We start from the raw sequence: 12,846 nt of genomic DNA, 5'->3' as shown, positions 1-12,846 counted from the left end.
GTCTATTATATAGAGTTGCGCAAAGAGTGAAGCCAAATCTACCTATTGAACTGTCAAACCGTCTACCTATCGAGCAAAATAAACAAATGCTTGTTGGTGAGGCGGAAGTATTTTTATCGCCTAATGATTATTATGGTGAATGAAAACGCATGAATTGAAATGTATTTGATTTGATCTAGAAACAGCTTCAAAAAACGTCAATACATTCCCCAATAAAGTAGCAACAAGAAACTCACGTGTTTGCACTCTGTGGGTGATTAGGTTATCGAATTAAAAAGCTTTAGAAGTGAACGTTCCCGTGATGTCACTTGAAGGGTTGAACAAAAGTGAAAGTTGGCAACAGAATAACAAGAACATCATTCAGAATAAGTGTAAGAAGATCCTTTTTGCGTAACTCTATATAATAGACTCTGGTCAGAAAACCCCCTAATAAAGGCATCCTGCACGGGACCTTGGTTTAATTGTTAATTAAAACATTAAAATATGTATGGTTTTAGCTACATGTACGGAGCAAATCTGATGTATTTCATAGTAGCGGTACTCATTAAAATTGGGAATTTAGTTTTGGGGATTAGTTTTAAATGATAGATTTTTCATGCACGTGTAATGCGCGTTTGAACCGAAAGAAATTGTAAAATCGCTATATCAGTCGCTTTGATATTTGATTATACACTGAAAGTCGGTTTTTACGCGGGAGATACGTACCGTGTATCTTGAAATACCCGTAAAACTGCGTAAATTTTTGCTTATGTCCGCATATTAAAACTTCTGGAACAATCCGATAGATAAGGAAATTGTTGTCCCAATTTTTTGCCGGCCATTGGTGGGAAATGGTTTCCCTTTTTCTGCGGATATTTGGGATTTGCGTTTGTTTACGCCGTTTTTCAAAAAGGTTGGAAGCCGAGACAAAACGATTTTTGTGGAAGTTGTTTTTATGAGGTACGTATCTCCCGAGTACTAATCAACTTCAGTGTATAGAAATGTCGTAAGAGAAACATCCATAAATTACGTAACGCTTGAAGGGGAAGGGGCGTTGTCGGCGAAGTGTGACAATCCATATCAAATTTTCAAATGTTTCATACAAAAAGTGTGACATAGCGGGGAGGGGGGTTGGAAATTTCCCGTTACGTAATTAATGGATCTCCCATAGGAGCAAACGTAAAACAGGAATAAAACATGGCCCAAAAAGTTTTACCATAGCTATACGCCCTACGTCTCTTTGTATGTGGTGATAATCTATCGCTCACATTATAACTCTTTTCTTTGTGCTAAATGTGCTTAGAAAAGCAAAATATTCTCCGCCTGACGAAATCCATGTTTTTACACTTGAATTTGTCATGGCTCGCTTTGATCGCCGCTTCACTTCGCTTTGCTTATCTCCAACCTCTTCGCTTCGCTTCTCTTCGCTCCCAGTATGTCATCAGCCTCACTGAGTTAAGAGGTCAATTATAATAAAACCGACAAACTCGATGGTAGAGATATTTATGAGTAATATAAAGCTAACAAAGAATATTTTCTCATTTCCCTTATAAATTTACATGATTTCTCACGAACTTCCAAAACGAATGTGCATATTTGAATTGATGGTACCGATGTGACGGTTGGACTAAATAGATCAAGGGATTTTGGCAACCAAATATTTGCTTTGTTAAAACTTTGTAGCTGGGCATTAAATGATTGGAGAAGACTGTTCTTAATGGTGATCAGTTTCTGTTACGATTTTTTCAATATTCTTGGAATAATAATCAAACCCAGATTTGTTTAAGATTGTATATGTACTTGATCCTCCTGCTTCTGAAGAGGACTACAAGCATCGTCCAGACTTCTTCAGAGTTGAATTTCAATGACCCAACTCTTATTTTTTATGAAATATCTCCACACTACCACTCCAGTTGGATTTTTGTTGACCCAAATAAGACGATAACGGCCAGTTTATAGTTGGGTTTTGCTTGAATTGACTAGGTTCTATAGCGATTCCAACCATCGACTGCCTCACATCAGAATTGGATTTCATTGACTCAATCAGGTTCAGTTGTTTCTTCAAATCGCCGACGAAGCCACACCAACTTTGCATTGTTTTTGGATCTTAGTATCAACGATTCCGGCCACCAATCAGCTTACTTCAAAAATGGGTTCTCTTGATTTGTCTTATATCGATGCTGACCGTCAACCATCCTACTACACAAATGAATTTCATTGAGCCAACTAGGTCCAATAGATCACCGAGAGGATAATAAAAGGTTTTTTTTATTGAATTGATACGTGTAGCTCTAATAGCGATTCCAACTATCGATTGACGCGTTTCAGAGTTGGATTTTATAAACCTAACTAGATTTACAACCAGCCTGCGGATGCTACAATTCTAAATAAACATTGACCAGAATCTGTGTAAGAATTGGGCATATTATTGCTATATTCTTATACATCAAATGGAAGATCTTATACAGGAATTGTGAGAAAATTTTTGTTACATTTCACACAATATTTGTATGAGAATCTAGACATTTCGCATTTACCCAATTCCTATACAGAATTTGGCCGATTCCTCATGATTCTTGTTTTGAAAATCTTGTGTAGGTAATGTACTTCATAGACATAAAACTTTAAACAATTTATAGACATAAAACTTTAAACAATTTTTATGAACTTTCAGACAGCCTCTGCGAGGCTTCTTACCTACACATTTGGCAAATTATAAAAACATATCACCAATTTTTAAAAATACCAAGAGGGATTTTTTACAATAAACATAGATTATAAGGTACCACGCTTAATATCGCAGCATCTTTAAAGCCTAATGCATCTGTGAAGTTTAGGGGTATAGGTAATAGCACTGCTAAAGAGTTAAGCGAAGATAAACAGTTGGCCCTTAACCTTCAACTTTTGTTAAGCAAAGTTCGGACTGTGCTAAATGTAAAATATTTATTTTATATTTTTTTAAAAACTAAGGGGCCCCAAAAAAGATTCGCTGAGAATCCACACCTTTTCTCCTAAGTCGTTTAGAATATCAGTCAACCATACAGGCTCAACGGCATCACAATTTAACGCAAGTTATTCTCACAGATAACAGTTTTTCCGCCTTTTGTTACACACTCAGTTTTTATTTCTGCAGCTCGGCAAAAATCCGCACAGCCGTGCGCCAGCAAAATAAAAAACTGATATTTCAGCAATGGCGTTTGTTAGCTGATTTTCGGCAAAATATTTGCTGATTCTCAGCAATTTTGACAGAAATCTCGGCGAAAAACATGTTTGCTGGGGCACGGCTGTGCGAATCTCGGTAAAAGTTCAATATTTTGCTGAGATCCCGGTAAAAAAAATTAAGTGTGTAGGGTCCCGACAGAATTACCTTGCCTCCAACAATCAGAAGATCATCGAGATAGATCATCAAAGAGACAATCAGAAGATCATCATAAACACAGATAACATAAAGTTATGCCGATATGTGTGTAAACCTTCGCAACCGTTGATTCAAATGTATTGAACATTAGAAAACGCAATTTGCAATCGTTTGGAGATGGCATGACAATCATTGGCTACCGGTCGAGCAATGTGTTGGTTTTTTCTTCAGCTAGTCGCGTGACCAGTGTTGTAAAATGTCATTTGCATTCTTTTTTCATAATTTTCCCAGAACTTTTTTCAGTAGTTAGCTATCAACTATCAAGTATGGCGAACTTATAGCGCTTAAATGTAGCTACAACTTTGTCTAACAAGAAATTGCTGTAAAAATGTAATCTGGGGCGTGGGAGGCAAAATGTCATTCAAATGACATTATGTCAAATGACACGTGACATTTTGGAGAGATTTCACTCTCTAGCCTCAGATGTTATATTTAGGGTAATGTACCTTTGGACAAAAATATAGCACTACTCGAGCGTTATGCGTGCATCTAAAATTTTTAAGTAAATTTGGCTTCCGAAGAAAGTTATGAACAAATTAGTCGACATGCAGATGACATTTTACAAGCCTGCGTGACAGTGAAGTTGAATAAAGTATTTGATGGTTCGTGCACTTTTAGTACGCGTCGTTTCTGTCGAAATAAGCGCGACTCTTCGCAAGCCACTGGAGTGCGTGGAGTACGTGATGAAATGTGCAATCGCTTATTTATTAGGCGACTCGAAACATATTAGGGGGAGATTCCCCAATGCCGGATTCATAAGCCATTTAGCAAAAACTCTCCAATCATCCAATGTTTACTTGTGTACCATACATGATCATTGATGATTCATACAAATTATATTTGATCATTTGAACACGTTTTAGGACGATGTATTTTGATAATGAATTTTGGTGAAAACTTTCACGGTGCAGAAAAGTGTCCCCGAGTACCAGACACTATTGCGTCATGTTCAAATATGATTAAGTTCCAATTACATGAGTAAATAGAATAATAATATTTTTCACTTGCTTCAAGTTGCAGATATCAACACGTGTTGCTTATTTGACCAGCTCAATTTCTTACATTTTACTGAAAATTCTATACATTTTCAATAACATCTTCAATTTTTGTTTCTGCTTATTTCTGTGGCTTTCTAATACCTCAACACTCGAGTAGCACAATTTACACCAATTTAGTTGCAACAACTCATATATGACTGGATTTAATCGTACATAAGTGACAACAACTCATTTATGACAAGTGTGCTGCTTGGGGCAAGAAAAAACAATTGAATTTAAGTAAGTTGAACAAAACAGGTGCAAATAATGGCTATTTGATCTGATCACATAAAAAACTCACTGTCCGGACCTGGGGGACAGCTACCGGATCCAGAAATTGATTTCGCACCACAAATACATTTGTATCTATCAAATCATGATCGATATTTTAAATACGACTAGTATTGACCATCTCAACATAATCATAATGTATTCGATTGATTTTATTATTGTTGATTCAAACCTTCGAAAATAAGGGGAAACATGAAAATGTTCGACATTTTTGTTCAATTTCTAATTTTGTACAAAGTTTACAACATGAGAATCTGATATTCCTTGCAGGTAAAAAACTTTTTAATGGCTTTCTTCCGTACTACATAAGATGATGGAGGGATCTCTACAAGTGCCGAATTTAGAAGTGTCCGGCGCTGGGGTATCTCCCCCTAAGTGCGCGCACACGTTTTTTTAGCGCACTGAGCGAAAATTGATTTTTGTCTTTATTTCTTTGATGTAGCTCCGCCTTATGAAATATTTAATAGCTTTCCAAGGTGACTTGCTATACACCACCATCCGCTAAACTACTACCCTTATCTCTTCTTATCTTACATTGATTGTGATCAGTATTGTTTTAACGAAAAGAGCTAGTACGCAATGAACATTCATTGGATATCCAATAATTGCCGTGAAAATAGATCAGAAATAGAAAAATCACAAATTATGTGAGGATTCTTCCCGGAAGGCATTTTGAAATACAAATATTTTTGATTTGGAGAGGTTTCTCAACATCTAATTTTTTGTTCAAATCGGCGTTTCCCCTATTTGTCCTACCCACGACTTAGAACATGGATGTGCCTCTGAGCTCATGTGACATACCATGCAAGAAGGCTGTTTTTTCATCCATTCGGTGGAAGCAATATGCTCTCTGGGCACCAACAGTTTAAACCGTTCGTACCGTTGTGAGCTTTGCTACTGGAGCATATGTCTCTTGATGATTCAGACCAGGTTTTTAGGTTTTTAGGGCTTTGTGCCTGGCATCACTTTTTATCATGAATTTATTACAGAAAATTCATTTTTATTTCAATAGTTTGACATAATTTGACACCTGATTGTGTTTCTTACCTACCTATGATGGTCGTACACACCGTGTTGTCCAAAGCAAAACCGAATGTAATCTCGTATTCCAGGTCGCTCGTTCTTGGACAATGGGCAGCAAATCGCCGGTCACCGGCCTCGATTACACACAGCCAGCGAGTGCGGGGTCTACCACAAAGTCCTCTCTGCTAAACATGACTTTTCCTGGTCTCTCTTCCGGCATACGGACTACATGTCCATCCCACTGTAATATGCCGTATTTTATCAGCCTACATATGTCTACATTTTTGTACACTTGGTACAACTCGTGAATCATGCGTCTGCGACATTCACCATTTTCCACCACGCCACCAAGTATTGAGCGCAGTATTCTCCGCTCAAAAACTCCAAGAATTCTATAGACTCAACGATGTATACAGACCTTTTTTTCGTGTTTGTAAACTGCCAGACTTTAGCTGGCTATGTAAACCGTAGGAAGTCCTACTTGCTGCCGCAACACGTCTTTTCATCTCGCGGCTAATGTCATTATCACATGTAACGGGTGTTCCAAGATATATGAATTCGTCGACAACCTCAAATCGCATCTCATCCATTTCCACCTCGAGACCAACATCGTTTGGACCCCATTCTTTGTCACTGTTCTTTATCTTACTTTGTGATTCAATCTTTGATCTACCTGTGTTTCACATTCTACCACAATGTTTCCTGCTGTTTTCGAACTAAAAATTCCAAAAACTTCCGTGGCACTTACATATAAGAGGTGGTAGAGTTTTCTGCTACTTTCTAGATGGGTGTTCCTTGCATTCGCAAGGTCGTAGCCAGGACAGATCTCGAATGTTGGTGAATGTTTTGCTTCTATCTTAGATTGTAATAGATAATATTCAGTCTTAAATTGTTATTTGTGATAACGTAAGCAAGTGATGCTACTCGTACACAATAGTCGAGGCCCTTTTACGAATTTATGTGAACCGCTTAATTTTAATGTTTCAAATGTATAAACATCGTTGAATGGCCTTGTATGTTTGAATCACTTTCATAAATTTTAAGAATATTTGTCCTGATCCAATAACCGATGTCAAACTTCTCTAGCGAGGACAAGGACGATACCGTGAAGGCAACGGAAGCCGCCAGTAGCAACCTGCAGACAACCTCCGCCGTCAGCACGGGGAATGTGGCTCCGACGGCGACACCCGAAGTCGACGAAGACGGTTACAGCATACAGCCGCGGGAAACAACCTGGGACAGTGCGACCATCACCGAGAAGAGTAGTAAGTTTTGCCACGTTATATGACTAACGCCATTTTAAATGCTATCATGAATTCGATAACCTTTCAGATAACTTCTACTCGAGTTCGGACAGTGATAGCGACGATGAGCGGGAAGAACGGAAGATCCACGTCGAAATCAAACCGCTGAACAATGGCGCGGCGCCCATATCGGCCAGCGTTGACGAGCTACGAGCAACGGTAGAGAATTTGTCTCTGTCACCGATAGGGGCGCTCTCGTCGGTGAGTTTTTTGATTGACTTTTTAGCATGTTTGATTTATATTAAAAGTCTGCAGGCTTCGTATATTTGCGTGTACTGCGCTAAAGGAGTGTAGTTTGGCTTATCGTATTAAACTGTTGATGTAGAGATTTTTGTTAGAATTTGGGTTTATGAATTCAATCATCAAGCTAATACCTGGATGTTCCTGCGGTCATTTTAAAAATTATTACATTAATTCGGATTACGGATTTGCACAGTCACAGGATAAGCATCACATAACAAATAGCGTCCAAGTCAAAAAATAATACTACCGTCATCGGGGGTGAGAATGGGTCATCGCTCTTACCGAAAGTCTAGAGGTCAGATAACAAAATCGTGCAAAAAGGTCTTTTATAATTAGGTTTTCTTGGCTTTAGATATATTCAATCTACCTACAGGCATTCTAAGTAGTTAAAACAGTGACCCATTCTTACCCATATTCGACCCGTTGACCCCGATGACGCTAAAATTCATATTCGCCTTCCACATACGACTGAACATATTTTCACTGCGGAAAACCTTGCTTTGTGCTATATCAATTTTGAGACACAGGTAACTTCTGATTTTGCGTAATGTTTCAAAATGTTAATCTTAAATAACGATAGCCCAACAAAGTATCACCGAAAACACTGATATTTTTGCTTCAAATCGTTTGATGCACTTAGCAAATATTTTTTGCCTGGTATTACTCTATGTGTTTAGTATTGGATAACTAATAAGGTTCTTCATTGTGCCATAATTCCGTAGGTCTGTAGTACGTTTGCAGTGTGACTTAAAAAAACTTTTCTATTAACACAACTAACTCGTTGTATTGTTTCATTCTCTTTATGGTTAACTGTTCCCATGTCATCATCTGTTGGGGTTTGTCTGTGTGTCCATTCCCTGTTCCATCCATCATCCATATTTTGCGTCAATTCCAAAAACCCATTGGAACACATTCATCCCACACTGACAATTCACAATGCCAAAACATACGCACGCCACGTGCAGCAGTGCCGGCGAAGCTCCGAAACGCACGAACGAATGTTGTTACGCATGAAGCGGTCCCAATCGGTGTCCCAGCAGCTGGGCGACAGACCCTCGAATGGGAACGATCCGTTGGTTCTTACTCATGCTATCTTTCCTCAGCAGCAGCATCACCATCACCACCACTCTTCCTCGGCTTCAACGGCTCACCATCAACAGGCCGGTCCCGGGCAGCATCTGAGCGGTGCGCAATCAGCGGCTCTGTTGAACCACACAACCCATCTAACTAGTCCGAATGCGTCTAACGCATCCACGCCCACAACGGTGCATCCGTATGCGCCCCTGCAGAGTCCCACGTTGTCGATGTCCACCACTTCCAAGTGAGTTCCTTCGGTTATCCTGATATCTGCTGTATAATCCAACATAGATCGAAGCGTAGGTGAAATAAAAGTTGTCTAACCTAATTCATCTTCCAATAGCAACCGTTACGCGGATTTGGGTGACATTTTCTCGGAGGTTGGTGATATTAGTGCCTCAGCGCCAGCGTCGGCCAATCTGACCAAACTGACGCAGCGACAAATACCCACGCCTACATCAGCCGGTGGAAGCAGTATAGCGATACCAAGGCCACCGTCCCGTAGATCCGAAGCGGCAGGTACGTTACGGTGTTACTCCAAATAATCATGAAAAGTAATGATGGTCTGTATTTTAGTGCGAGGTCGAATAAGTCCGGCTTCGCAGATTGCCAGGGCGGATAGTGTGGGTAGCTTAGAGTTCCGCAGTCCCAGTGTAGGTATTGGGTCGTCGCGAGGTCCCTCGCCGTTGACAATTGGCATGACAGATACGATACCATTGGCCGTGGCCTTCCATGAAATCATTCATGCTTACTTCAGGTACGAGGCATGGGATGTTCACTGGATACGATTCGATTAACTCAAAAGCGTTCTTTTTCTCAGGGGAGCGGATGAGACTCGCTGCCAGGTGAAGATGAGTGGTGATATGATGCTGTCCTTCCCAGCGGGAATAGTTAACGTTCTTGCAAACAATCCCAATCCGGCCAAGCTGGGTTTCCGTATCAAAAACCTTCAGAATCTCGAAAACTTTCTGCCCAACAAGCAGTTGATCACGCAGCTGCAGTCGACGGCTCTCAGCACAACGTTAGAGTTCAACATGCCAGTATTAACGTCGATCCTGAGGCGGCAGTCGGAACAGAACCCTACGGCGCCGTACTTCAATGTCGACATTCTCAAGTATCAGGTAAAGGCTAAACCGGGAGCCGCTTCGTGTCCATTCCAGTTGGTGTCCTATTGGAAGTGCGAACAAAGACACACGGACATCAAAATTGACTACAAGTACAACAGCCATGCCATGGCTTTGGCGTCGCCACTGCTGAACGTATCACTTACGGTACCAGTCGATGGCGGAGTAAAAAACGTGCAATCAAAACCTCATTCGGCTTGGTACGTATCGTCTGATTATTAAAATTTCTGAAGGAGTTTCTAACTTTATTGGTTCTTATAGGCAAGGCGAATCCAATCGGTTGGTGTGGAATTTCACCGACATATCACAGCACTCGGATAACGTGGGTGTTGACACGTTACGGGCACGTCTGGAAGTCGGTTCGGGACCATCGAATCCAGCCATCATATCAGCGCAGTTCAACTGTGAGGGTACGACACTGTCCGGCATCGAGTTCGAGTTGGTCGGAACTGGTTACCGCTTGTCGTTGGTGAAACGACGATTCGTGTCAGGTAAATTGATTCGATTCCAATCTAATATAAATATAAATGGGCTGTTTTCATATCAAAGTTTATATTCGAAATTTTATGAACACCATGCCAGATAGGAAGGAGGTCTGTTTGGGCGGCAACTCTGTTCCGATCCCCAACTTCGATTACACGACATTATTTGAATCGAATCACATGGTTTTCAAAACCTGAATGGTATCTTTACTCTTTCAGTAATTTATTACGTAGAAAATGACGGAAGCTGTCCAAATATAACGCTTCTCGTTATTCAAAGAAATATTTTATATGCGCAAAACATCTTTCTGAATTAAATCAGTCTCATAGCAATCTGGGATGCCAAATTTGTGTTCTTCAAATCATTTCTTCTATCCATTCAATGGTTCGTTATCGTGACTGAAGTTCTTCATCTTTATTGGCATAATCCTATTTAATTGTTAATTTTCAAACCAACACAATATCGAAATTATTGTGAGTTGTCTCAATGATGACGTTGCCCTTACAGGTTCCTTTAACTTTAAACTTTTTGCTGAATTCTTTCTATCGCTATCGACCTCAATATCACACAACATTTATTATTTTATTCGAACTGGAACATTTCTACAGGTAAATACATCTGTGAAGGGGACGGCATCCGTTCGGTGAAAACGCCAACTCCACCGAATGCGGGAATTCTGTCGCCCAGTCCCTACAGTAACAAGTCCGCTGGTTCGGGCGGATCCGGATAGCAGAAGCTTTACTTTTTCGACTAGAAATGGTACGATGGCCGGCTGTGGTGCGTTAGATGTGATCGAAGGTGCGAATGTTTGGAGAATTTGACTCGCACTCTGTAACTGGATTACACTTCAACTTATGTAAGATCTACCTACTTATGTGTTGCGTGACAAGCGTGACTTACAGGGACGGCGATTGGAATAATCGAAATTCATAGTAGAATGACGTTGTTTACCATTTTGATAATGTTGTTTCCTTAGTTTACGAGTACTCGTCGTAACAGAACGAAATGTTGCCTTTTTCAAATAGTTTATATAGGACAGAAACGAAGAATGTACGTGTTTATATTAGCGTAGAGTTTAGCTAGTTAACGAATCAAGCAAAACCGGAAACGCCATAGCTTGACCTGTGTCCACATCTGTAAATACTCAAATTCTGTTTCTAGGACAGTGGTAAAGTTGCATGTTTCCTTCAAACTATAAACTTTCCAATTCGACTAACCGACAATTCCAGAATTGAGAATATGTATTCACTTCGAAGAAAATCTTTTCATTTGTCCTTTTATCGATAGCATGTACAGACAGCCGCCTGATGTTATAGTTGAAGTTAGGCTAGACATAAACGGATCATATTTATATCCGTCGGTATATCATACAAAAGCTTTACTGTGGACACGGGGAAGTTTTTTCAAATCACCGTACAACCCCATAAGTTATATCTATTATAACACTTTAATTCTTCAGATGTTCGTAAAACTTTGTAGAACGTGTAACTAGTTAGAAAGTTCAGTTCAAATTCCAGCAATTTTGATGTAAAGCTTTCTAAACTTATGCTAGGAGTAACCAGAAAGAATAACGAATACATATAGAGGAGAGATCTGGAAATCATAGCTGAACTGATATTTAGACGATACATACGAACAAGTTACAGAGATGTAAATGTACTATTACAATAACTAAATAGCATTAACGACCGTTAGATATATATGTTAGACATATATAACACAACTAAACAAATCCATTGAAAAATCTCACGTAATGTTACTAACTTAACCGGGTTCCATATTCAAACAACGTTAGGCTTCGAATTGTTTCTCTGTTGGTATTATACCAATCTTGAATCAATTTACAACAAAAAAAAACTACAGAACAAGCTATTTATAGTACTGGCAAACATTCGGAAAAAATGAAAACGCAAGAAAACTTATTCCTAGAATCTAAACGATAGGTTTTATCCGAGATGATCCTCTGAGGTAGAGAAAGAGGAATATAAGCGTAATATACTGCAATTAGATGTAACTCTGAGAATATAAAAAATAAAACGAAGATCTTTATGAAATCCATTGATATAGCTTTGTGTGAAAGAAAACACCTTCTATATTTTATAAATAGTGTCAAATAAATTCCTAGTAATAATAGTAAGTTGGCGTGAATACGAGGAGTTGGAACTCCACGTATTCTTGAACGTGTACAGTAGTTTGCAGGCAAGGTACCTAATCTTAGTTGTATGTGACGACTGAAGACCTAGAATACGTCTCTATTCCCCATAATTGACCTTTCCTGTTGAAAATTTTTGTTCGCTCAAGTGATTATTGAATTTATTCAAGGTCAACTTTCCCAGAGAACTCATTTTTTTTAAAGCGTCTAACTGTTGGGTCCAACATTCGCCCGATTTTTAACCAACATCAGGCCAATTCTTCAGGTCGGTACTCACTTGCATCATATTATTTTTTGAATTTTACAAATAGTTAGAGGCTCAACACCTCGATGAAGATAGATACGAAGCAGACGCCGGTTTGTCATAGTCTCCACTTTATCCTTCTGGTGCTTGAGAAAGATTGGGCAATTTATCCGGAAGTGGCCAGCCTGCCCACAACAATAACATACACGAACTCCTTCACGGTTTGCCGCATGAACAAAAGACTTCATCGCTTTCTCTTGACTATTCTAATTACTGTGCTCGCATTTCCTCCGCTATTCGTCCAACAGTTTTCCTTTCACATAATCATAGCTTCAAGTCTTCCTTCGGGCGACCTTCTAATAATGTTACAAGCGGGTTGTCTGCCCCTTTTCGCATAAGCGTCCCATGTCAGTTTTCTTCAATTTCAGTAATATGCCATAAAATTTTTCAAACTCGTCTTACATGGAGAAA

At 39.4% G+C, this 12,846-nt stretch overlaps 1 protein-coding gene across 18 annotated transcripts in view; it reads left to right on the top strand.

Moving 5' to 3' along the window:
- The window catches only part of LOC134220842 (F-BAR domain only protein 2), an 85,655-nt gene extending 73,622 nt beyond the window's left edge, over positions 1–12,033 (top strand). For 17 of the 18 annotated variants that reach the window (XM_062699969.1, XM_062699961.1, XM_062699967.1 and 14 more), the window contains 8 exons: positions 6,835–7,013; positions 7,081–7,253; positions 8,399–8,616; positions 8,716–8,891; positions 8,949–9,129; positions 9,193–9,696; positions 9,758–9,987; positions 10,588–12,033. In XM_062699969.1, the coding sequence (XP_062555953.1) occupies positions 6,835–7,013; positions 7,081–7,253; positions 8,399–8,616; positions 8,716–8,891; positions 8,949–9,129; positions 9,193–9,696; positions 9,758–9,987; positions 10,588–10,709 (1,783 nt within the window). In that variant the 3' untranslated portion in view covers positions 10,710–12,033. The remainder of the gene's footprint in view (positions 1–6,834; positions 7,014–7,080; positions 7,254–8,398; positions 8,617–8,715; positions 8,892–8,948; positions 9,130–9,192; positions 9,697–9,757; positions 9,988–10,587) is intronic. The other variant, XM_062699972.1, reaches the window with a different exon arrangement.
- Positions 12,034–12,846: the final 813 nt, after the last annotated feature.

The sequence above is a fragment of the Armigeres subalbatus genome, chromosome 3, assembly GCF_024139115.2.
Source record: "Armigeres subalbatus isolate Guangzhou_Male chromosome 3, GZ_Asu_2, whole genome shotgun sequence".
In the NCBI taxonomy this organism is placed as follows: Eukaryota; Metazoa; Arthropoda; class Insecta; order Diptera; family Culicidae; genus Armigeres; species Armigeres subalbatus.
Note: the sequence above shows the minus strand (reverse complement) of the source record. Positions and strands in the feature narration are given on the sequence as shown.